Source organism: Urocampus carinirostris, chromosome 10 (genome assembly GCF_059441175.1).
Source record: "Urocampus carinirostris isolate Australia breed hairy pipefish chromosome 10, RoL_Ucar_1.0, whole genome shotgun sequence".
NCBI lineage: Eukaryota > Metazoa > Chordata > Actinopteri > Syngnathiformes > Syngnathidae > Urocampus > Urocampus carinirostris.
This window is the reverse complement of record NC_142358.1, coordinates 33,953,896-33,980,176: the sequence shown is the minus strand read 5'-3', so window position 1 is coordinate 33,980,176 and position 26,281 is coordinate 33,953,896. Positions and strand designations below refer to the sequence as shown.

At 39.3% G+C, this 26,281-nt stretch overlaps 2 protein-coding genes across 2 annotated transcripts in view; one reads left to right on the top strand and one right to left on the bottom strand.

The window, feature by feature from the left end:
• On the bottom strand, positions 1–26,068 carry LOC148358808 (ribonuclease P protein subunit p30-like). The gene is made up of 4 exons (XM_088344927.1): positions 26,059–26,068; positions 25,704–25,957; positions 630–687; positions 1–474 (listed from the first exon to the last, which is right to left on the bottom strand). Exons 1-4 carry the CDS (start codon positions 26,066–26,068, stop codon positions 80–82), a joined length of 717 nt encoding a protein of 238 aa, XP_088201053.1. The 3' UTR covers positions 1–79.
• Positions 25,813–26,281, top strand: part of clmpb (CXADR like membrane protein b) — a 149,924-nt gene continuing 149,455 nt past the window's right edge. Inside the window, exon 1 of the mRNA XM_088345870.1 lies at positions 25,813–26,154. Coding sequence (XP_088201996.1) covers positions 26,124–26,154 — 31 coding nt within the window. The 5' untranslated portion in view covers positions 25,813–26,123. The remainder of the gene's footprint in view (positions 26,155–26,281) is intronic.

The window sequence follows — 26,281 nt, the reverse complement described above, 5'->3', positions numbered from 1 at the left end:
TTAGGGCGGTACTTTCTAATCTGAAGGCTTCTCTCCCTGTTCTCCTTGCAAGCTCAAAATCCATTGATGTCTTCGCTCCTTATCGTCTCATCTCAAGTGGAATGTGTGTGCGTGTTTGATAGATCTCAAATGTCATCGCATTGACTGGAGCTTTCTTGAAGAAGAACGCCAGCTTTTCCGTCATGGGCACACTGATGATGTCCACGTCCCACTGTGTACATGCCACGTGAAAAGCTTTCTCCGTGGTTGGTTGGATTGCCAGTAGGTCAAAGTCTGAATACAACTTCGGATTGGGCCTAAAGTAACTGGGCTCGGCTAGCACCATCGTCAGTCTGTTCAGCACTCGAATTGGTCGGGAACGACCCTGAACGGCGGGAAGCCAATCATTGATAGGTTTGGGTGACGGAATCTTCTGTTCTTTTCTCTTGTTGGAAGGTTCAAACGTATAGTTGATGGCTACTGTAGAGAAACCCACTGCTTGAAAAGCCGACACAAAATGTTGAAGATCATAGTCGTGTCATGAAAAGATCCATGATGGACTGCAGCGTCAAGCTTACTGTTAGCTTAACTCATCGTCTTGACTAAAAGTCGAAGCATTTAGGTTAAATTTAGTGTCAGTTTAGACTCACAATGAGCTGCCGTTTCGACGAATTTTCTCATGTTGTTTGCATCTGGCGAGAAAGTCAAGTTTAAGGTTCAACTATATGTGAGACAGAATCGTGAATTATTTCAACATTTCACATTATATTTACAATAAAATAAAAAAAAACTGACAAGTAGGTGTTACAGGAATATTAGCCCCCTGTTCTCCTACTACAGACGTCTGAATCTGACTGATCCAATGTCGACGTCAATGACTAACTATGGCAGAGTGTCACTAATTCTCCATTTAAATGCAGCTGTCTGTGATAAAAGTTTCTGGAGAACAGACGGAATCATGTAGACCTAAGAACACACATGCCGGGATAAAGTTGTCAAAAAGTTTAAAGCAGCAATAAGATCCAAGCAGATTTTGCAACATTTTCACATCTCCTAAAACACTGTGCGAGCAATAATATAAACACTGAGAGTGCATAAAACTACTGCAAACTTATTTAAACCCGGTCGTTCCTCTAAACCAGGGGTGTCAAACTCATATTAACTCTGGGGCCACACGTTAGAACAAACATTCTGTCGGGGGCCGGACTAGTAGATTAAAGAGAAAGAAAAATTGATAAAGACATAAGAGAAAGAGGGAGGGAAAAGAAGAGAGGGCGGGACAAAGAAAGAAAAAGAGGGAGAGGGAGAGAGCGTGAGAAACAAAAGATAAAAAGTCGTGAGAGAGGGGGAAAAGAAAGGGAGAGGAAGAAAGTATTCCAAAGAGAAATAGAAAGACAGAAGGATAGAAAAGAGAAAAGAAAGCGCGAAGGGTATGAAGAGAGAAAAAGAAAAGAGGGAAAAGGAAAAAGGGAAGTTAGAGCAAAATAGGTTAAAAGACACAGAGAGAGAAAGAGACAAAGAGCGACAAGGAGACAAAGAGAAAAAAGAGAGACACAGAGAGTGAAAGAGACAGAGACAGAGAGTGGGAGAAAAGGTGTGGAAAAGAAAGAGAGAGAGAGAGAGAGAGAGAGAGAAAGAGAGAGAGGGAGCGAGAGAGAAATAAATACAAGTACAGTGTCCTTGTGAGAGGCACCTGGCTTTGGCAACATCAAGTTGACATATTTCAACCTGCAGCTTGTTTATCTCTTTCGCTTCTCTAAGTGTTGTCTCGCGGGCCGGATTCAATCCCTTAGCGGTCCTGATTTGGCCCACGGGCCGCCTGTTTGACACCTGTGCTCTAAACCTTTTGCCCAAACAAGTAGAAAACTAATCAGAGAAGCAACCCAGAGACCCACAATCACATTGGATGACTTGAAGGCATACACGGCTGAGGAGGAACAATCTCCATAAAACATAAACATAATCTACATAAATATGAAAAGAAAAAAAGGCTTTTTTGAAACAATACCATAAAAAGGCCCGTTTGGCGTTTGCAAGAAGCCACGTTGGAGACTCCAAACACATGTGGAACAAGGTGTTCTGGTCAGACACACATTTAACTTTTGGGCTGAATGCGTTACATTAGGCACAAGACTAGAGTTATACTGGACATAGCCCACAAAACACCATCCAGCACTCATATGGACCTACCCCGCCAAAAAAACTTGCTGTGTTTTATTCACATGAAAAAGAAAAACAAAGTGATGTGACTTGACCGTTGATTGATTTAGAACGGGGGAGACTGCAGATTAGAATGAAAACTGATTTTAAAACAACTTGAATCACCTCTCTAATTTTAACGATTGTCCAAATTGTTTATTAAACTCATAATCAATAGAGTAGACCTCCGATATCCGTTATTATTTCGCTCTTAGGTCGGGTTCACAAAGTTAAACTTATGTATGGCTTTTGATAAAGAACCATGGTAATAAACTTCCAATTGCTAGGATGATCAAACAGCTTTAATACACACATTTGTCAGAAAACCAGAACAGACCAGTGGACCCCAGAGCATTCGTTTTAGTCTTTTATTAAGGAAGCGTTCAGGGCTTGCTGGAGACGTGATGACCGTCAGACGTCGGCAGCGGCGCCGGGGAGATAACTTCGGAATGAGTCCTCAATCGTAGTGCGGAAATCAGGCAGGTCGTGTTTACCGGGGCTGGAGAAGAGATCAAAACATGGGACGAAAACAGGTCGGATCGGAGGCAGGCAAAAATCAGTTGAGCATAGTTCTAAACGAACGGGATATCGGGAGAAACACACAGAGTTACAAGAATGTACGCTCTGACACTCCTCTCAGGGCGTAGGGCGCTTAAGAGAGGAGTGCCAGCCAATCAAAAGGCGCCCACCCAGGCGCCACATGATTGCTCCAAGTGACCTGAGTTAGTAATCATGACACAAATTAAGGAAAACAGTACAATTGAAGCAGCTGTTTTGTATGGGACGCAGAATATATTTGCTACTCTTATCACCTCCTTCATCTTTATAATTGTCAAGATCGTCGATTAGCTACTTCTATCTTCATTAGCGAGGTTGAGAATTAATTGGTCTTCTAGATGTATGTTTTTCTTAATGTAACAAGCTTCATTTGTGTTGTTATTATCTTCTTCCTTCTATCTTTGTCATCAATTCAAGCTTATATATACAGTACCAAAAGTCTCAACGAAAAAACTTGAGACTGAATTAAAGGAAGAGAAAGGATTGTGGGAAAAGGTTCAACCAATCAAAAATCAGCATCCTGATGATGGTGTAACACACGCCAATAGCAGAGCAACCTCCTATATGCACCATCACCGTGTGGGATGCCACTTCCATAGTGTCCTGCCGAGAGACTCTGCAGCAGATCGTGAGAACAGTGGAAAAGGTCATTGGTGTCCCCGTCACACCTCTCCTGAAAATATACAACTCCCGCCTCACCTGCAAAGCCACCAGAGTTGCAGGTGACCCCACCCACACATTTTACAGCCTTTTCAACCTGCTGCCATCAGGGAAAATATTGAGTGTCCCCGAGCCAGAACCAGCAGGCTCAAGGACAGCTTCTTCCATCAGGTTGCCAGAACTTTCTCCAATCTCTATCATTGTCAACCCATCTGCCTTTTGCCAAATCAATGCAAAATGGCTCTACTTAAATTTTGTTTATTGCATTTTTGCACACGGGGGAGAGGAAGTTATTTCATTTGTACTCTCATCTCATCTCATCTTATCTCATTAGCTGCCCCACTTATCCTCAGTAGGGTCGCGGGGGTGCTGGAGCCCATCCCAGCAATCATCGGGCAGTGGGCAGGGGACACCCTGAACTGGTTGCCAGCCAATCGCAGGGCTTCATTTATACTCTATGTTTTACAAATAGCACACTTGAGAATAAAGTTAAAAGTTAAAAAAAAAAAACGTTATAAGGTTTTGGGGAGTAGCAGACAGGCATCATGAATTGATTGTCTGTGCTTTTTTGTTTGGACACAGGAAACAATAACACCAACCACTAGCTCAGGGGTGTCAAAATGATTTTAGCTGGGGGCCGCGTGCCACAAAAAAGAATCCCACAGAGGCAGACTTAAAAATAAAGAAAAAGAGAGACGTAGAAAAAGAGTGAGAAAAAAAGGAATAGGGAACAAGGCAGACAGAGAAAGAGAGATGTAAAGGGAGAGAAAAAGTGAGAAAGTGAGAGAAATAGAGACAAGACAATAGAGAGAGCACAATGAAGACAAAAAGGGAGGAAAAGGGAGGAAAAAGAAAAAAGGGACGGATAGCAAAGAGCAAAAGAAACAAGTAAAAAAAAATGCGAAATTGAGAGACAAATAGAAAAAAGCGAACGAGTGTAAGAAAGAGAAAAAAATGAGAGAGGAAGATAGAGAAAGAAAAGAAAAGAAAAGAAAGGGAGAGAAAAAAGAGAGTGAAAAAGAAAAGAGAGGAAGAAAGAGAGAAAGAAAGAAATGTTGCTAAAGTTGCTTTGTGAGTGGCATTCGCCTTTGGCGAATCAAGTGGACGTATTTAAAACTAAAGCTCATTTTTTTCTCTTGTGCTTCTTTTGGCAACAGATAGAAACCCTTGATGGGCCTGGTCTGTCCCACGGGCTGCATGTTTGACTCTAGTGCACTAACTAATTAAAGGAAACAATGACATATTTGTTAAAAAAACAGCCGGTTAAATTAAATGCAATGATATAGCACATATAAGTCTGCCTAAAGGGATTGGGCTACAGCAGAATCTCCTAACTGTCTTCCCCTATTTTTTTTCTTGCAGGAAAGACATTTTAAAAAATCAAAACAAAAAAACAGAAGGGAAATTAGAAAAAAAATAGATTTTATAATTACGCTTGCAACTATACCGCTAACGACTCCCATAAAATATAAAACCCAAAGAAACTCTAGATATAATTATCCTCTTTAGCATATTTATTAAACATATGCATAGTGTATAATTGTTGGAATTGATATACATTAGGGACATTTTCAAGGTCTGGATCGTTCTATAAATGGATACCTGTTCAGGTAGCACATCTTTTCACTGTTGTACGGGAATACCTGACCTTGAAGTTATGGATTCTACTTGGATTTTTAGTGTCTGCAATGTAAAAAAAAACAACAATGACGTACGAGGTGCGTGACTTCCACAGGCATATGCACGGACACCGCAAAGTTTGAATTAGTAGTTTTTAGGCACAAAAAATGATTTGTTTTCGAAGTAGTAAAGTAAGCAAAATGCAATAACAAGGCGAATGTTATTCCACAATATAACATAAAATCAACCTCAAGGGGGGATCCCTGATCTAGAGCATTTACTGTAGTGATAATAATTTCCCTCGGCTTTAGTTTATTCGATATACTATCAATTATTATGGTACATGCTCAAAACGACTTCATAATTAATTTAGAAAAAATGTCATAAAACTGAATTTTAATCTCATACATTTTTTTCACTCTGCAGTCAATATTAAATTAATTCAATTATTTACCTTTTTGAATTATCTCATCTCATCTCATCTCATCAGCTGCACTGCTTATCCTCAGTAGGGTCGCGGGGTGCTGGAGCCCATCCCAGCAATCATCAGGCAGTGGGCAGGGGACAACCTGAACTGGTTGCCAGCCAATCGCAGGGCACATGGGGACAGACAACTCACTCGCTCAGTCACACCTAGGGACAATTTGGACAGGCCAATTCACCTGAAATGCATGTCTTTGGATTATATTGTTTATTATTTATTAAGACCTATTGCAGTATGGTGATCCTGGAAGGGGGATTACCTCATGTGTGGTCCCCTTCTCCAGGTTTCTTCATTTACCTCCTGTTGAAGTTTTGGAGTTTTTCCTTTCCCTCATGTCAGTTTTAGATCATGGGATGGTGTAATACTAGTCTGTAGTTTGCAATAATATGTAGTCTGTACAGCCCTTTGAGACCCTTAGTTATTAACAGCTCTACAAATAATCATGACTTGACTTTTACTAAAAATGTCCACGTTAAGAAACACACACTGAAAAACCAAACGTTAATCAAAAATATTTCATTTTCAGTGTAATTTAGGGCGGCAGTAGCTCAGGAGGTAGAGCGATCGTTTTAGGATCAAGGGATCCCAGTTCGAATCCCGGCTTGTCCGTGTTACATGTCGAAGTGTCCTTGGGTAAGACATTGAACCCCCAATTACCCCCAATAAGCAGGTTAGCGTCTTACATGGCTGCAATACAAGGCCGCTATTGGGAAATGTGGAGCACATTGTAAAGCGCTTTGGGAAGTCATTGACTTGAAAAGCGCTGTATAAATGCAGATCATTTCATTTCATTTAATAATAACAAATAGATCAGGAAATACAAGAATAAACTTTACATTTGTCACATTGCGGAAAAAAAGCTAATCTTAAAACTAGTGTTGTCATGTTTAATTGTGATTAATTTCATAAAAATCATAGTTACCTTTTTTGAATAAGTGTGAATTAATCAGCTATTTTAATCTATTATCAATTTTTCTTTTATTATCATTCTAATACTCTTATGAACATGGACAAGTATATAGGCTTTCTTTCAACAATGTTTCTTTATTGAATGTGTAGTGTCATATTTCACATGAACTATTCCGACTTTAGACAGTCATTCACATTTGAAGGAACACAATTTCACTCTGTCAATAATCAAATGACAAAAATGGGTACACGGTTACAAAAAAAAAAACCTTCAACAAACGGATCAAAACAGGATGATACAAAAAATGTTCATAGTACAGATCTTGTAAAGTGGAACTCAAGGATAGTACAATAAACCATGCCTTACTGTAAATGTTCCGTTACTGGAAATTGGAAGGAATGAACATTATTATTTACATAAAAGGTATGAAAGCCTTCTACCTCTTTTTTTAAGCCATCCTGTGTCGCATGGAGGTGGAGAATTCGCATATTCTGTATACATCAGGTCAAGTCAAGTCATATTTATTTGTATAGCCCTGGTCTGAGTTGTGGTCATTTGAATGTTGGCACCAGTCCTTGAAATCAAAATATTTGTCAAGAACCAGAACAGGAGGAGAACCCAAATGCGTGACGTTTCTCACACAAGCTTTTATTTTACGGAAAATGGGGCAGTCATGCACGTTAACTCAAACGCCAGTGATTCGGTGATTGTTAGGCGGAAGACGGAAGGTAGCAGTCTAGCGTGGAATCACAGGAAGCCAGGGGGCGACGAGATCGATACCAATTGCACGAGCAGATATCGAACAGATGGGGTTGATACCGGACAGGACGGGACAGACAGGATTGATATCAAAACTGGATGTCGAAATTAAACAGGACAAACTAGGCGGGAACAAAACTGGAGATCGATATTGAACAGTACAAAATAGATGGGAAAAATACCAGACAGGAAACACAAGCAGGAAGGAGTCTAAACCCACGTCTTGCGGGTGCAGAGGTTCGTTGACGGACTGACAAAGGGTGAGTGAGAGCACTGAGCCAATCTGTCAAAGAACCGCTGCTGGCCCCACATGGGCGGGGCCAATTGGGCGCCATGGCAACCGTGACAATATTTACAAATCTAAAAAAAAACGACTTATGAAATACAAAACAATTGACACTTTTTATCTACTCAAAAATTACACAGAATTCTTGAAAAATATACTGACCAATTATGGGCACCTTCAAGACAAAAATTAAACGCCTCGAAGGGAGCCGGCTCCTGATTGGTAGAGAGACAGTTTCCTTTGGTTCACTCCAAAAAGCGTTCTTTCGTCAGATTGTAATCGTAAACAGGACCCACGGATTGATGGTTGGATGGATATTTGCACTTCTGTTAAATTCTAGCTCTTGGATGTCACCAGTTTCACCATAATTTCAATCAAAATTCCATGTTACTCTTCCCCCCACCAGATTCAGAATGATACAGCACTTTTCAACGCCTGCTTGGCTGGTGTGGAAGCAATGCATTCTAATGCAGGAGGCAAGCTGGTGAAAATTGCATTCTAACGTGATGGATCTGTTTATCCCGGAGTGGGCTAGGTCACAATTTAACATTATCACCTTTCCCAAAGACAGTCATGCAATTTAAGATAAATGGCGATCAGTCATACGGAGCATCCCGGTGTGTTTGGTTTACTCGACCATTTACTCTCACTCGGGTTGATAAATTCATTCACTCGCTGAACTGCTCAATCATCTCCTCTCTGCTCATCATCCGCCAACTCAACCGCGTTGCCAGTTTCGTGAATTGAATTCAACCCTCGTTTCTGATTAAAGCTCGCCGACATGTTTTTAAAATCGTATCCTCCCCTACCTTTTATTCCGGAAGAAATACTCATAAATAAATCGAAAGGGAGAACCCACTTCCGAACTTGCTGGGCTTTGCAGTACAAGAAGACGAGTGCTGCGCTCACTGGATCATGTGGAACAGGACATGACAGGAAGTTGTTTAAAAACCGGAAAAAAGCTCCTTTTCTTCTCACAGGAGCAGCAAAAATAATCATAAAGAAATGTTTTTCCTTGCATATGCAACATTGTCATTGTGTCTTTTGAAGGCAATGCTTTCACAGTACTGTGATCTTTTTTTCAGGAGTACCTTAGTAAAATGTCCGATAAGACTTTAGTCTGTTAATTGTACATCCTCATAAAATGAATTATTTATGTAGAAACTGAAAAAAATCTTTGTGTAAAGGTTTGTTTCCATCTAACCTAACTTTGCAGTAACAAGCTTAATTTGACAAATACAGACGCTGCCCTACTTTCGAACAGACAATCGTTCGTACATTGAATTTGTTCCTAAGTTGCTTTAGTGCTCTATTTTGTATGTTTAAGGTTATATATAAGTATTTTTAAGGATTGAATAAGTAACCTGTATTGTTTTGAAACTGAAAAATAATATGCCTTATAAAGTTACAAAGCTACACATTAGGTGTTGACATTATGTGGTGCCCTTGGAGACTCTTTGTGATTAAGTTCTATACAAATACTTGACTTGACTATAAAGATGAATAAAGTTAAGTTTAACTTGGTGTCATGATTACTAACTCTGGTCACCTGGAGCAATCATGTGGGCGCCTTCTGATTGGCTGGCTCTTCGCTCTTTGGCGCGCTACGCCCAGACCTCCTCGTCAGAGTGTACATTTGTAACTCTGTGTGACTCTGATTTCCCGTTCGTCAAAGTACTCTGCTTACCTGTTTCTGCCTGCCTCCGATCCGACCTGTTTCCGTCCCACGCTTCGATCTCCTCTCCAGCCCCGGTAAACTCGACCTGCCTGACTTCCGCACTCTGATTGGCCACTTGATCCGAAGCTATATCTCCGGCTCCGTTGCTGACGTCTGACGGCCATCACGTCTCCCGCAAGCCCTGAACGCTTCCTTAAACAAAGAACTGAAACGAATCCTCTGGGGTTTCCTTGTCTGTTCTGGTCTCCTGATACTTGAAGTGGTGTCCCCTTTGTCTAATGTAAAGCGGCAGATGTGAGGTTGGTCCCCCACATCGATACTGGGAGGTCAGGGGTTCGAGATTGGGAGGCCACAGGTTTGAGCCTTGGTTGAGTCATACCTTTACAACATTTTGTGTCCCACATAAGCAGAAGAGGACACGTGACGTCACACGCAATGCATTGTTGGTGGAGGTACTAATGAATGCTAACGGCATAAGTATTCAGTCACTTGAAAATAATAAGCTACCGGAGGCTGAACAAAGTTCCCATCCCCCCAAATATTAACAAATCCAAAGCCTCCTTCCCTCCATTGAATGATTGTCTGCTACATTGTCTCGATTTTTACGCCGAGCGGGAGATCGTCGAAACTGAGAAACCGTGAGAGATGTGCCTAATTTCCAACCCCCTGAAAAAATATGACTATAACTATGATTCCTACAGAACATGTGTCACGATGGTAGGTTGTATAATGTGTTAATTCAGAAATATTTATTGCTCTGATTAAAAGAAAAAAAAAAAAATTTTAGTCCATTGAGAAGCATAGTTGACGCAAAGGGGAGTCAGATTCAAGCAAAACAGCAGCGACCGCAACAGAAGGCACCCACGCCCTATCGTGCGGTGCGCCCTCTGTATGTGTTAAATACAGAAATGGAACCAACTATGAAGACTGCGCCTTTTAACACGGCGCGCCTAAGTGTCACAAAAATACGGTACTCAGAATTTTATGGCAGGCCGTATTAAATCATCCAACAGGCCAGATCCAGCCCATGGGCCCTATGTTTAAAAATCTGAATCTTCTTCTCGGACTTTATCAGGATGTTGTATTTTCACCTCAAGTCCTGAGGGACTAAATCACAGGAACTTAAAGGACTTAATGGTGGATGGAATTGTATTAATTGACCATAAACTGTAAAAAAAAAAGAAAAAAAAAAAAAAAACATATTAATTCAAATATTAAATAAACAAAATACAAGCATAAACAAATATTAGAAGTATATAAATAAATAAACAAATAAATAAATAAATACATACATACATAAATAAATAAATAAATAAATAAATAAATGAATACAATTTGATGGATGGAAAAATACAAAAATGTAATGTTTCTAAGGAAAAGAATAATAATAAAAAACAATTTAAAAATTTGAATTAAAACTAAAACGAACACATGAAATATAAACACTAGGCAGCACGGCAGCGCAGTGGTTAGCGCATGTGCGGCACAGTTCAAATCCAGCTCCAGACTTCCTGTGCAGAGTTTGTATGTTCTCCCCGTGCTTGCGTGGGTTTCCTCCCACATTCCAAAAACATGCATTTCAGGTGAATTGGCCAGTCCAAATTGTCCCTAGGTGTGAATGAGCGAGTGAGTTGTCTGTCCCCTGTGCCCTGCGATTGGCTGGCAACCAGTTCAGGGTGTCCCCTGCCCACTTCCCGATGATTGCTGGGATGGGCTCCAGCACCCCCGCGACCCTACTGAGGATAAGCGGTGTAGCTAATGAGATAATGAGAAATATAAACACATGCATATACAGATAAACGATTAAAGAAGGACCTGTATATTTATTGGAAACAAACATACAGAAACCATACGGGTTTGATCAATAATATCAAATGATATTATTATATTGACATTTTAAAATGTCATCTCGAGTAAAAGACGCAACCGAATGAGATTACCGGTCAGAAGTTAATTCTTTGTTTGGCTTGATGCGCATCTAACAGTGGCATTAAAAGCTTGGCAATTGAGAGCGAGAAGCTGCTTATCTTGCCCATAAACAAACATCCAATTTGAATCCATATGCCAAGTGGTCAATGCTGTTTTACCACGCTCAACATAAATCCCACGCGTCGGCCGCCCTCTCCCTCATCAAATTATAAAGGATCTGTGAGACACAAAACACTAAGAGTGACGCATCACACAGCCTCCTAAAAATAGCCTAAACAAAACAATTTTCTTCCACATGCACGTTGTAACTCAAGAATCCTTTTAACTATCCATTTTTCATTCCCTGAGGCCGGTGCCGAGAAATGGTCGAGGCCAGACATCCTCATGTGCTTTCCGTGTGCTGTTGTCATCATCAGGCACTACTGAAACTCTGTACCGAGCAATGTTCCCTCTGATTTTCCACGGGTCTGAGCGTTCACACAAAGTCGGTGAGCTACGCTTGAAACAACAGTGAGCAACGGTAATCCCCAGTGTGGCAACTAAATCATTATAAAACACGTACAAAACTTGACATCAAGTTACATTTTGCTGAGTTGCTGGCAATGCAAAAACATTTTTCACTTTTGAATGAATTAACTAATGTATTATTGCAAAGGTTGTACGGCCTACAAACGTCATTTGTTTTTACAACAATGCTTTCACAAGATTTTCATTTTTTTTTCCTGCTATCTTTTGACGCATAATACTAACATTTTTGGGGGCTTATTTATTTGAGATACAGAACTGTATTTAATCACATTTTTTTAGTGGAAGTACAATGTTGGCAACAAGATTGACTTGGTATAATTGGAAATTTTTTGAATGCAACACAAACTTTTTCTTATTTTTCCCTGTTTTTTTCTATTTTTTTTTTATTTCTTTAAAAAAAATCTCATTGTGTTCATTTTTTCCTAGCTGTTACTTTTTTCTTTTTGTCCTCTATTTACTTTTTTTTTCTTTGTTTTTTCTTTTGTTTTTTTTCTGGCTTTTTTCTGAATTTTTCCTTCTTTTTTCTCTTCATTTTGTTTATTTTTTCTCAGCTTTTCACTTCTTTTTCATTTTGGTATTTTTGTCTTTTTTCTCTATTTCCCCCCCTCCTCTAAGTCATTTTGTGCACAATTTTACATAGTATTTGTTCGTGTAGGGATTAAAGAAGCAAAAACAACCTGAAGAGCCGTTTGGGACCCGAAAGAGCCGGTTCTCTTTAGTGAGCCGAGCCGAAGAGGCTGTTCTCGAAAAACTCTACTGACTTTACTTTTCAACTTCGTTCGACATTGACTTCAAAATACCGCATTTAGAAAACAGCGTCAGGGGAACCTGTATATTTTTACCTTCATGCACTCTAACTTTGACTTAAATCGCTTCTTAATTAGTAATTTCGAGCCCTGATTTTTGTGCGCTGGCTAGATTTTCTCGTGCGCTGAGAATGTACATGCAGTGCGCGATTGCGCATAGAGGGAACGTTGGTACTACCGAGTGCATGTTTTATTTGTCTTGTGCTGTGATATACTGTAAATGAGATGAGTTTGGCAAAAATGCCAAATTTAAATAGATTATGTAACATAACAGACCATTGTAACGGTTATACTAACATATAAGCTTAAATTGCATCTAAACTGTCGCCGATCTTACCTCTAACTGGCAATAAAGAATCAAATATAACAATTTTGAGCCATTCACTGTACCTGTAAGGAATGCTTCGATATTTACTTTCTTAACTCAATCATTACTGTCGCTTTATTTACTTTTCCGTCCCCTTATCACTAACTTTCTTGGGACCCATTATTATTGGCAAAAGGCAATAAAACACACTAAATTACAAATAATGAGATGGGATCCCTTTTAAAACATAATTGAGACATGAGGCATTAATAGATCAGGAAAAAGAGATCAGGCAAAGGGGTAGGGGGGTACGAGACATCGGGTGGCTTGGGTTGCTTTACCTGTTCATAAACTTATATGTGCATAAAAGCCGATCCCTTGATTTCAGTTTTTTTTTTTATAGTTCAAAATTTGACTTAAGTGCAGATCATTCATCTTTTGATTACATATGAACACTTTGGGGCTTCAAATCTTTATCATGCAACTGTAGAGTCTTGTCACGTACTGTGAATGGATTGTTCTGTGGGTGGAGTCAGCCGAGGGCATCGTTCCTACGCTCTTAGAATGTTTTTTCTACCACGTGGCCCCCGGGCTAAATTAGTTGGCCACCCCTGCTGTGAAGCGTCAACTTGAAATCAAATGCCTTACAAAAATTACTGTAAATGTCCTTAGATCCAGTACCTCAACTGATCTTTATTTGGATGTTAGCCGAATCTAGGTCCCTCATTATTGCATTGGCAAAAATTATGTAATCTGACATAAGTTTAACAATATTACTGTGTGTCACATTCATAGTGCAACGTGTTGTGTAGGGAGAAAGAGCAGTTTTCGACCGATGCTGGATACCGGATTGGATGGGACATACAGGATCGATACCGGATAATATATACACCAGCAGGGTAGTGGACAGGACAGGACAGATGGGATTTATACTGGTTACTGGATACACGAGCAGGATACCGGACAGAGTCAAAATGCATGCCTGGCAAGTGTACAGGTTTGTTGACGGACTGACAAGGAGTGAATGGAGTACTAAGTTTAAATAGCAAGGGAGCAAATCAGGCAACAAGCAGCAGCTGGCGCCAAACGAGCGGGCATAAGTGAGGGCAATGGGCAATCGTGACAGATTGGTCCTCTCCTGATGTCCTTACAAAATCCATTGACGTTGTCTCTCCTTATTTTTAGTGAACTGGTGATGCTTTTTAATTTAAAAACAGAAACCTGGAATAAGTGGAATAATAAGTTGCCTTTTATAAAAAAAAAAAAAAAAAATACTCAATTGTGAGTTAAAGGTATTTAAATATATCATTCTTCTTTTGCAGAGAGTATTGTAAATGTCCTTAGATCCAGTACCTCAACTGATCTCTATTTTGATGTGAGCTGAAGCTAGGTCCCTCATAATGGCATTGGGAAAAATTATGTAATCTGACATAAGATTAACAATATTACTTTGTGTCACATTCATAGTGCAACGTGTTGTGTAGGGAGAAAGAGCAGTTTTCACACTGGTGACTTTTCAAAGCCTGTTGGTATAAATAACAACCATCTGTGGTGCCATCTGCATTGGGTTGCTACAGTATATCATACACTAAGGCCAAGGCACCAACACAGACAGGTTGCCTCTCATGGCACCAACTGGACTCCATGTGATATGTGGGGCTTAACTACAATGAGCAACAAACAACAATGAGCTGGTGTCATATTCCAAGTCCACCTGCCGTCCGTTTTCACAAAAGTGAGGTCATCTTTTTAAAATGCTGCCATGATCTAGCTTGTGTTTGATTTGACTCTACGCTTGTCAAACCTCTGACTTGATAGTTTCCAAACCTTTTCATCGGGAATTGGAGTACAATACTTCAGGCAATTTGCAATGTGCTATGCTGGCAACATGGGTTGAATGGGAAATTGTAGTTTAAATGTGCCTTTTACACTCCTAAATGTTTACCTACTCTTATATGTTTGTACTCTTATATCTTTATACGTTTATGTTTTTATAGTATACTCAATAAAGTTGAGGTTTTACAAATTTGAGTCGTGTTCAGAGGCACACACCTTCAAGGCTAAAAGATTACATTCCCAGACAACAACTATCTGTCTCTCATTAAAACGCTAAAACTTGAAAGGCCACTAACAGTTTCGTAGGTTATTCCTATTCATTAAAGAGTTTATATCCAGGTGATGTTTGTATTCTCGCAACAATTGTATCCTCCTGGGGCCTGCTGACTATTAATCAAGATAGTCTTTGTTTTTGGTGGAGGGAAGCCTGCTCAAGAGCTTGCCTCCCACATTACAAGTCTGCTCGAGAGCTTGCTTCCTACATTGACAGAGACACATTGTGTTACAAAGTTTCACTATCCTTTTTGATCATTTATCATACCCGCACGCCATCTAGCGGCCAACATTACACTCTGCAGTTAAACATGTTATTCCTGTCCAAACCAATCAGATTTGTTGCCTGTGTTCATATAATCTCATTTAAACCAATCAGATGTGTTGTTTCATTGTTGAATTTTCCAAAAAATTAGCCTCCTGCCATGGGTGGAGCGTGTTTTTCCTTCCTGAGCCGCTTATGAAAGCACGTAACTCCGATATAAAGGCTATCAAAAACCTAAATCCCTGACTCAGAGTGTTTTTTTCTTTATCCTAATACAATCTCAAGTTTTAACCTTGTCAAGATAAAGATAAAGGGGAATAAACTTAGCAAAATGATTTTAAAAAAATTGCTTCATTTAGACACAGCACAAAAAACAGCATGGATCCCTAATTAAGGAGTATTAAAGAACAAAATATAATATCACACGATAAAAATTGTTTTAGCTTTGCGCAAACTAATTCACCTTTCTTTCCTCAAGAATGTTTCTACAATGTCATACATATTTTCCATACGTTTCAGTTCCATCAAGAAGTTAATTTTTATCACTATCGAAGCTAATGCTCAAAGTTGAGCCAAACCTGTCATATTTCTGGCAGACAATTTTATTTGATTTAGGGCTAAAAGACAGGAACAGTGGTCATGGGTATTTTTTTCTTCACATTTTTGTTGGGATACTCCCATTACCACCCCATTGGCAACCATAGTTTGTGAAACCGTCGACGTTTCCCAAAGCCCCGGTGAAGTTTATTCAAGTCCTAGGCTCACCAACTCAGAAATTGATTGGTAAATCCAACATCTTTAGTCACTTATTTTATGCCTCAGCGCATGCAGAGTTAATTTTGAAGGTCTCTGGGTTTATTTCTGACCCTGGCAACAAGAATTTGATTAAATGTGATTTGTTAAAAGTTTAGAAATGAGAGCATACATCTGGAATCAGCACAACTAGGGGTGAAAGCAATGAAAGGATGCTTACAGACAATTTGGAATTATTCAATAAGTATTCATGGACAAAATCAAACTAACATAACATTATTCAGTTATTTTTTTAGGGCAGCAGAGAAAGCTTTGCAGCCCCTCACAGCCCACCAATGCTAATTATGTATTTTTTTCTGTTTTCTTGTTTTACTCTTGTTTTCATCTCAATTGTAGCAGTTTTACACTGTAGAAGTTCCACCCCTATATTGAAGAAAAAAACATGAGTACAATAAGGGAAATAATATTAAGAATATTTTTGTTAAATGTTACTCTTTTGTGCTAATGGTTCAAGCAAAAAAATTTAATTTTAAGAGTTTGGATTTTTCTTTTAAGTAAAATACGGTAAGTAATATTACAAGTTTCTTAGTGATTTATTTTTGGGGGGAGGTGAAGGTCAATTTCAAACATTGTACTTATTTTAAGTGTTATATTTCTTCTATGTCATGGTGTTTATTTCTTATTTTATTTTCTTATTTTATTTTATTTTAAACAACAACTTCAAATTGTGCAGCAAAAATGTCCAATTATAATAAGGAAGGACAATAAAGTAAAATAATTGACACAAAATCCATATTTATTTGCCAATTATTTAAATTTGGTACGTTGGCCTGGAGAGGGATGGGCACCACCAGGCTGTACTTGCCCAGGACACTCCACAAAAAATGGTGGCCCTACAACCCTCGAGGTTAACCAACCAACCAACCAAACAACCTAACAAGAGGTATTATGTATAAAAAAACTTCACTTCACCACAACTTCTATTTTGAAAAAAATCATTTATAAATCCAATTTCCATTCAAGCGATTGCTTTGTTTTGGATCAGGACGCCATAACCGGTGCAATTGCGAGAAAAACGACTTTTAAAACAAGCCATCCATCATGTTTTGACGTGACTTCTCAAATACTTCTGTTGCTTTGCTACAATTAAATGCAGGTTTCTTTTGTTTCTCACTTTTCAAAGCCACATAAAAAGGAAGGGGGACTGAGCGGGGGAATCAACCAAGGAGAAGAAGAAATAACACAAAGGAATATGTTGTCAGCGCTGCAAAGGACTGAAGACACCACTTTGCTGCTTCTTATCTTCTTGCGCCGACACCTTGAATTATGTTGCGTATTTGTCGCTCTGTCTGGCGTCAAGGGATGTCTGTGCGCATTGTGTGCTCTGTGAGCGAGTCGAAGATTGCAAGACCTTGTTTCAAGCTATCTAGCCACTGGAACGGAAAGGAACGGAGGGAGGCTGGTGCTGAGGCTGGAGAGCAGGCCACTTGAGAGGAGGGGAGGAGAAACACAAGAGAGGCCACGGGAGAGTGTGAAGCCTTTTGTTATTTCAGTAGATTGTTGGGAAACTTTAGAGGGGGATTAAATTCAGGGAACAGTTCTCCACCTAAAACATTTTCATTGACCATTTTTCTTTCTTAAAGGGACATTGTGCATTATATAGCGCCTACTAATGGTAAAAATCCAAGATTGATTCGAATAATAAGCAAAAATATATGAACCATCATTTTGCTAGTACCTATCACGTCGTCCACATCTCGGCATCACTAGAAGCGGTGGCCATATTGGATTTTTGGGCGTGTGCTTAACATTACCTTGCTGTTTCTGTGATTAACCTCTTTAATATGGCGACCAAAGCTCTACACTACACTGACAAAAGTTCACTGATCGATAAACAGGGTTGGGTAGGGTTACTTTAACTTGATTACTTTCAATTACTTTTGGATTACTTCAATACCAAATATGCTAATAAAAGACAAAAGAAACTAAATATGAATAACATTATGACTCACAACATGTGGTAAGCTTTCTCTCCTGGCTTTGATCTCTTTGATCTCCGGCAAAACTAACATAAAATGCGACAGAAACAGAATTAAAATAAACCCAAACAGCTTGCCAACATGGCAACACGGCGGCGCAGTGGTTAGCGCATGTGCGGCACAGTTAATGTCTTGGGAACCTCCTGCGTGGGTTCAAATCCAGCTCCAGACTTCCTGTGCGGAGTTTGTATGTTCTCCCCGTGCTTGCGTGGGTTTCCTCCGGTTTCCTCCCACATTCCAAAAACATGCATTTCAGGTGAATTGGCCGGTCCAAATTGTCCCTAGGTGTGAATGAGCGAGTGAGTTGTCTGTCCCCGTGTGCCCTGCGATTGGCTGGCAACCAGTTCAGGGTGTCCCCTGCCCAATGCCTGATGATTGCTGAGATGGGCTCCAGCACCCCCGCAACCCTACTGAGGATAAGCGGTGTAGTTAATGAGAGAGAGAGATGAGAGTTTGCCAACATCATTTTTGCCGTTCCATGTATTCCGTTACTCCCCAAGCCTGCACAAAATTTAGTAATTTTATTCACATTTAGTTTATTTTGTCTTTTATTTGCATATTTGGTATTGGAGTAATCCAAAAGTAATCGAAAATAATCAAGTTAAAGTAACCCTACCCAACCCTGTCGATAAACAACACCCATACAAGGTAGAGATAAGCAGGTGGAGAATGGTTTACAGCAGGGGTCAGGAATCTTTCTGACCCAAAGAGCCATGAAAGCAACTTTAAGACAAAATTCAACAAAAAGGGCAAACCTGCTCCCCAAACAAAAGTGACTTCTTCGGTGCATTTTGATTTTACTGTGTGACATTTGATGATTGGATAAAATTTATAAAATGATATCAATGTTGGGTGGCCTGGTGGATGCGTCTGCAGAGCGGTTCTTAAGTCATGGGATCGAATTCAGCTACCAGGTTTTCTGTGCAGAGTTTGCATGCTCTCTCCTTGTGTGGGTTTACTCCAGGCACTATGTAACATATTTACTTTTGGTGCAAACAGCACTGGGCAGACAGAAGGATGCTGCGTAGCCTGTGTGCATATTTGTTTTTTTGGAGGGGTGGGGGTTCTATTTGGCTCTTTAAAAATGTTGGTTTGCCAAACCCTGGCTAAAGCCCCTATTGTTAAAAAAACCCCAAAACTATGTATTTGAATTATAAGCAAAAAAGGCGAGTGCATGTTTTAAATAATCATAGGTAGAGAAATGTCACCCTTTCCTTTTATCTTTGTTTCACTCAAAGCTAACACATCGACCTTCCTTTTAGTCACCATCCTTCCGATATCCTCTTTCTTCCACTCAGTCGCTTTACTTCCACATCCTCTCACATTTAGTGACCCTATAACTAGGGTTTGCGAGACCTTTCGTTTGAAAGCATGACCGACTTGGGTGTTTTGGTGTTTGGACATTTGGGTTGGCCATGGTCCAAAATTTTTTGTGAGTGTTTTTTGCTGCTTTTTCCTTTTTTGTATTTTCTTTGTTTTTGTATGCGTTGTCTTGTTGTCGGTCACCCTTCTTGAGGAATATGACCAGGGTAGGTAGGTAGGTAGGTAGGTAGGTAGGTAGGTAGGTAGGTAGGTAGGTAGGTAGGTAGGTAGGTAAGTAGGTAAGTAGGTAGGTAGGTAGGCAGGTAGAGAAATGCCTACAGTATTTCACATTAGATGAGTCTGACCTCGAAAGATCTGACATGATTGCCTGCCATCTTAGCTTAGGGTATCCCCAAAAAACAAATATATTTTGAAAAGCTGGACAAAAAATGAGAAGAAAAATATGTATTTTGGTCCATTTGAGTCTCCATAGTTTGTTTTTTTCTTCATTGTACTATATAACACTCGTTTTTGGGTGCACTACATAGTATACAGTGACATCAGTTAGTCAAACACAGTGTCTCTTAATGGAAATAGTCACAAGGTCTGGAAGGCGAAACAATGTGTCATTTTAAGTGAAAAAATGATCAAAATATATGAAAATGAGATTTATTGTAACCCAGTCTCACACGTATATTAAATGACTTTGATCACAAAACATGCGTCAGCTCAGCATGTAAATTTTAAATAGTCTTGGAACCTTTTGAAATCAAAACAATGTGGCATTTTTTTATCTTAATGAAAAAAAAAAACACATAACTACAGATCTAAAATAATGGATGGCGTATTTTAATGCCATTAATTATGAGCGCTGTCCCATTTACAACAAAAAAGCAAGTCAAGGCTGTCTCTGCACTGAGTTATTATTATGTTGTCTGAAAGAGCTGCCTCTGTTACCAAATTGGTTGCTCACATGGGAGATCAGTTGGGTTTCTTCAATGTGGTCGTTAACTGTTTAAAAATAAAATCGGAATTAAAAATGTCGTTGAGTCGCAGGCAATTACGCACTTTCAAAACAAGTGATAGAAAGATCGGTAATTATGTTTAAATGATGAAAATGTAAAGACTGTCATTAAGCAAACTGCGTTCTATATTATTGAAAAAGGATCAGTGATAAATATATAGGAAATTATTAATATGGATTGGTTATGTATAGAATAAAAACTACATAAGGTTTGTTTCCATTGCTACTCCAAAGCAGTTCTTTGCAGCTAAATTAACAGATAGATAGATAGATAGATAGAGGGATAGATAGATAGATAGATAGATAGATAGATAGATAGATAGATAGATAGATAGATAGATAGATAGATAGATAGATAGATAGATAGATAGATAGATAGATAGATAGATAGATAGATAGATAGATAGATAGATAGATAGATAGATAGATAGATAGATAGATAGATAGATAGATAGATAGATAGATAGATAGATAGATAGATAGATAGATAGATAGATAGATAGATAGATAGATAGATAGATAGATAGATAGATAGATGTATACTTCATTTATCCTCAAAGGGAAATTCACATTTCCAGCAGTATCCTTGTGTTAAAGAATAAAATAAGAGATATAGAATACAAAAATACCCAATTTAATGTGTGGAATAAAGAGTATTTAGAAAAATATACTTCTTTAAAGATATATGGAATTATAAATAAAGTAATCTCTTACAGTTTTGATTTCAAAATAAATAAAATGGGTATGGAAGACTACCAACACCGGGTATTGGTATCTGTAACGATACGAACCTTTTTTTAAGGTATGATACTTGTTAAGAAGATTCTGTTACCAGCAAATGAAATTGTCCGGACAGACGGGATCAATGCCGGATACAGGATGCACGAACAAGATACCGGACAGTACAGGACAGACGCGATCGATACCAGATACAGGATGCACGAGCAAGATACCGGACAGGACTGGACAGACGGGATTGATGCTCGATACCGGACAGGACGGGACATGCAGGATCGATACCGGATAATGGCTAAACCAGCAGGATAGTGGACAGGACAGGACAGACGGGATTGATACTGGATACTGGATACACGAGCAGGATACCGGACATGATCAAAATGCATGCCTGGCAAGTGCAAAGGTTCGTTGACAGACTGACAAGGAGTGAATAGAGTACTGTGTTTAAATAGTAGGGGAGCCAATCAGGCAACAAGCAGCAGCTGGCGCCAAACGAGCGGGCATAGGTGAGGGCAATGGGCAATCGTGATGTCCTTGCAAAATCCATTGTGATTGTCTCTCCTTAATTTTAGTGTACTGGTGATGCTTTTGGATTTAAATAAGTGGAATAATAAGTTGCCTTTAATTAAAAAAAAAAATAAATTACCTAATTGTGAGTTAAATGTATTTAAATATATCAGTCTTCTTTTGCAGAGAGTATTGTATCGTTTCCAGAAACCTTAGTGTCAAAGATCCCTAAAATAAACCATAACACATAAAGTAGGGCAAGTCTCGTGCAGCAAAATATCACAATCTGGGGGCGGGTAAAACCTAGTGTTGATATTTTTCAAGACATGCAAAAGCCCTTTTGCAGTGTGACACATGTGTTAAAACTATGGAATCCTGGCAGATTTTGCACCAATCAAAAGGTCTGCTGTCAACACAGCCATATTGATCGCTTTGATTAACAGTCAGATTGTTTGGTCGTCCTGTATTGACATAAAGTTCATTAAATTGAACGTCAAATGCCTTAGGGATGGGCAAATGATGGCTCGTGACCACACTCTCTTGACTATTTATCAACAAACACAGACAAATCTTTAAAATCCCATATAAATTCAACATCTTTTATTACACAGTCAGCATTCCTCTGAGACTCCGTGATTAAGGGATATAAAAATAAATGTGATTTGACAAAAAATTACAAGTGAATGGGGACCTGTCGGAGAATGACTCATTTTTGTCCAAGTGTTCGTTAAATATCCGGGTAGTGAGACGAGACGGGTAAAAAAAAAAGACTGCTGTTGAATAATTTCATTGAGGTCTTTATTAAGATGACATGACCAATAAACACAATATATTCCAGGCATGTGGGTACAGAGCAAGGTTGTATGGTTTCACTACATGTGCAGTCAAAATGGTTGACATAAACGTATGTACCAGGGGTGTCAAACAGGCAGCCCGCAGGCCGGATCAGGCCCGCTAAGAGATTGAATCTGGCCCGCGATACCAACGCTCAGATAAGCGCAAGAGAAAAATGAGCTGCAGGTTGAAATATGTCCACTTGATATTGTCAAAGCCAGGTGCCTCTCATAAACGGTGTACTTGTATTTCATTCTCTCGCTCTCTGTCTCTGTCTTTCTCTCTCTCTTGCTTTTCTCTTCCTCATTTTTTCTCTCACTCTCTTTCACTCTCTCTGTCTCTCTTTTTCCCTTTCTTGGTTCCCCTTTGTCTCTTTCTCACTATGTCTTTGTATCTTCTTTTGCCCTATCTTCCTTTTTATTTTCTCTCTCTTTTCTATCTCTCTCTTGCTTTCCCCTTCTCTCTTTCTCCCTTCTCTCTTTTTTTATTCCCTTTTCTCTCCTTCTTTCTTTCTCTCTTTCTATTTATCTTGTTTCTCACCCTCTCTCTCTCTCTCTCTCTCTCTCTCTCTCTCTCTCTCTCTCTCTTTATCTCTCTCTCTCTCTCTCTCTCTCACTCTCTCTCTCTCTCTCTTTCTCTCTCTCTCTCTCTCTCTCTCTCTTTCTCTTTCCCTCTCTCCCTCTTTCTCCCTTTCTCCCTTTCTCTCCGTCTCTCTTTCTTTGTCCCACCCTCTAATTCCTCTCCCTTTGTTTCTCTCATTTCGTTTCTCTCATTTCTTTATTCCCTTTTTTATTTCTCTCTAATCCACTATTCCGCCCCCCGAGAGAATGTTTGTTCCATTGTGTGGCCCCTGAGTAAAAATGAGTGTGACACCCCTGGTATAGACGAAGAGGCCACAGTATGCCAAAACCAGGTGCCTCTCACAAACGGTGTACCTGTATTTCTTTCTCTCGCTCTCTATCTCTGTCTTTCTCTCTCTCTCGATCTTGCTTTTATCTTACTCCTTTTTTTCTGACTCTCTTTCACTCTCTCTGTCTCTCCTTTCTTGGTTCCTCGTTGTCTTTTTCTCTCTGTGTCTTTTATCTTCTTTTGCCCTCTCTTCCTTTTTTATGTTCTCTCTCTTTTCTATCTCCCTCTTGCTTTCCCCTTCTCTCTTCCTCCCCTTTTCTCTTTATTTCATTCTCCTTTCTCTCTTTCTTTCTTTCTCTCTTTTTATTTATCTTGTTTCTCTCTCTCTCTCCCTCTCGCTCTTTCTTTCTCTCTCTCCCTCTTTCTCCTTTTCTCTCTGTCTCTCTTTCTTTGTCCCACCCTCCAATACCTCTCCCTGTCTTTCTCTCGATTCTTTCTCCCCTTTTTTTCTTTCTCTGTTATCCACTAGTACGGCCTCTGAGAGAATGTTTGTTCTATTGTGTGTAAAAATGAGTGTGACACCCCTGGTAGAAACCAAGAGGCCACAGTATGCCAAAACCAAACAAAGAGAAACCCTAACATTAGTGGAAAAACACTTCCGACTGGGTCTGGCAAGTGTTTGATATGACTTAAAGCCTTTCCCTAGCAGGAAACTAAAACAAAATTTGGAACAATGTAGAAAATGTATAACAGCTGATTGAATGGAGATATTGAGAAGTAGATGATTATAACTACACACGGTATTAATAATGATAAGGTACATCAATTACGACAAAATACATAAAGTAAATATAAAATGACTGAAATAATAAAAAGGTTATAGCTGACAGTTCATATAATTGTAACTATATATGTAGGTAATGACATATTTCAAGATAAAAAAAATATTAATTGCAATAAAAATAAATCAGGGAATATGTTACAGACTTCTCAAAGGATTTCACTGAAAATGTAAAGTGTAATGCCACTATTCACCAGTAGTTGGCTGAACTGTCTTCTTCCCTTCAAAATGTCAATCAACCCAATTATTTTGAAATGAGAACGGTAAAAGAAAAATAATAATTCATTTTCTGTTCAGCTCTTTTATCCTGTTATTAAACGGCAGTTTCATGTAAAAGCCATCTAAAATTAGTGAAAATATTTGAAGTGTTTGCATCTGTTGCTTCACATCCTTCAATTGTTTCACAGTAAAGTAACACGTTTTAATTTAATACTCTGTATGTAAGGACCATATGAAAAATTAATCTTTAAGTGTTAAATTTAAAGTATTCCTGTGGACAAAGTAAAATAAAATATTAGGAAAGTTATCAGCAGTGCATTTTTTAATTTAGTTGTATGAATTTAGTAAAAAAAAATACTTTTAACAATGAACAAAAATGCAAATACAAAACTCCTATCAGCCATGCAAATTTGAAATGTCTATTTCTTATTTTACTCAAATTAATTGATTTTGAAAAGGAATTAAAGTGTCACGACCAGACCCAATCGCGTAACGTATACCACAAGTTTTATTGAAAGAAAGAGGAAGGGCTGCGCCCACGATTCGGTCGGTATTCGCTGGACGCGGGAAGCAAGTCGCTCTTGCACTCGGACTGTGATCCAAACATATAAGTGGATCTTCCGTAGCGAGCGATGGCGGTGTCAGGGACGGAAAAACTGGTCGGTAGCTGGGACTGGGATAGCAAAGCGTGGTCGGGGTCGGAAACGAGTCGTAAGCCAGGACTGGAGAGTAGACATACTTGGGAACAAAAATGGCTTATAAGCCGGGACGGGAGAGCAGACGTGGTCGGGATCAAAACAGGTCATAGCCGAAGACAAAAAGGAGCAAAAACCAGACAGGAGGTAGTCAAGGTCAAAAAAGGCTTGCCTTGTATACACAAAGGTTCACAGACGGACTGACAACAGGGGACTAACAGGACTGGGTTCAAATAGTGACAGGGAGCCAATCAGAACCCACGGCGGTTGGCGCCAAATGAGCGGACATAGGTGATTCACATCGGTAATCATGACATGAAAACAATTATTAATTTTGAATGAGAATAATCATCTCCCATCTCTTATGCTCAGTTAAGTATATAGTCTGTACTTTACTATAATGATTATTTAAAGAAAAGATGAATAATAATTCATATCGGAAGAAATAACTGTAAACTAAAATAACTGTAATCCACTATGCATTTTCAAAAGTATATTTGTTTTTTGTTTGTTTTCATTTTACCAAGGTTTTCATTGCAATTGTTTACATAAAAAAAGACCAATTTAAAACCTAAACGTAAATTTTAAAACTCCTCCAATGAATATACGGTACCTATTTAAAAAGTGTTAAACTAATCTTTTTTTTTTAATTGTGTTTGTAACAATATTTCTCATGACAAATAAAATATGTAAAATGTTTTTCACATTTGAATAAGCAACCTGTGTAAACATCGAATACTCGTTTGCCTTGCGATCCTCTAATGAACAATAAAGGCAAAAGCAAGGGTGGCTTAAGCCAAGATGCTGTGCAAGAGAAGTTCCGACTCTAGAGGTCTCCATCCTTGCATCCTCCTCCACCCCTTCACCCTCCTCCTCCTCCTCCCTCTCCTCCTTTCCGCTGGTATTTTGTGCAGCGGAGGATCCAAAGGAGGAGATCCTCTCTCGAATCTCCAGCCAGCCGCACACGACTCGCTCCACGCCGCAAAGCTCTCCGTCCACATCGGCAGAGGGGGGAACTTTGATCGCGAGCCAAGTGCGCGCGTGCACGCGCAAACGTGCCAGAATGGTCTCATCGAATGCTTGAGGAGACACATGATGTCCCCGCGTCCACGTTTTTGTCCTCTTTCGCTCAAATTCGCTCTCGCCCAATTCGACATTCGAGTGCGAGCGTGAAGGCGACCTCGGCGCATTGTTTCCAGCTTTTTTCGTTTTGTTTTTTTTTTGAATGTGGGATTGCCAGCCGCGATGTCTGCAACATATCGCTATTTGTTTCTGGGTAAGTCCTTTCAGCTTCTTCGTGATTCTAGACAAAGGCAGGGGGAGCTTTCTCCTGAAATGATGTTTCTTTGTATAATAAGCGAGTCCTTGACAACACATCTGGCAGCAGACAAATGATGTCACAA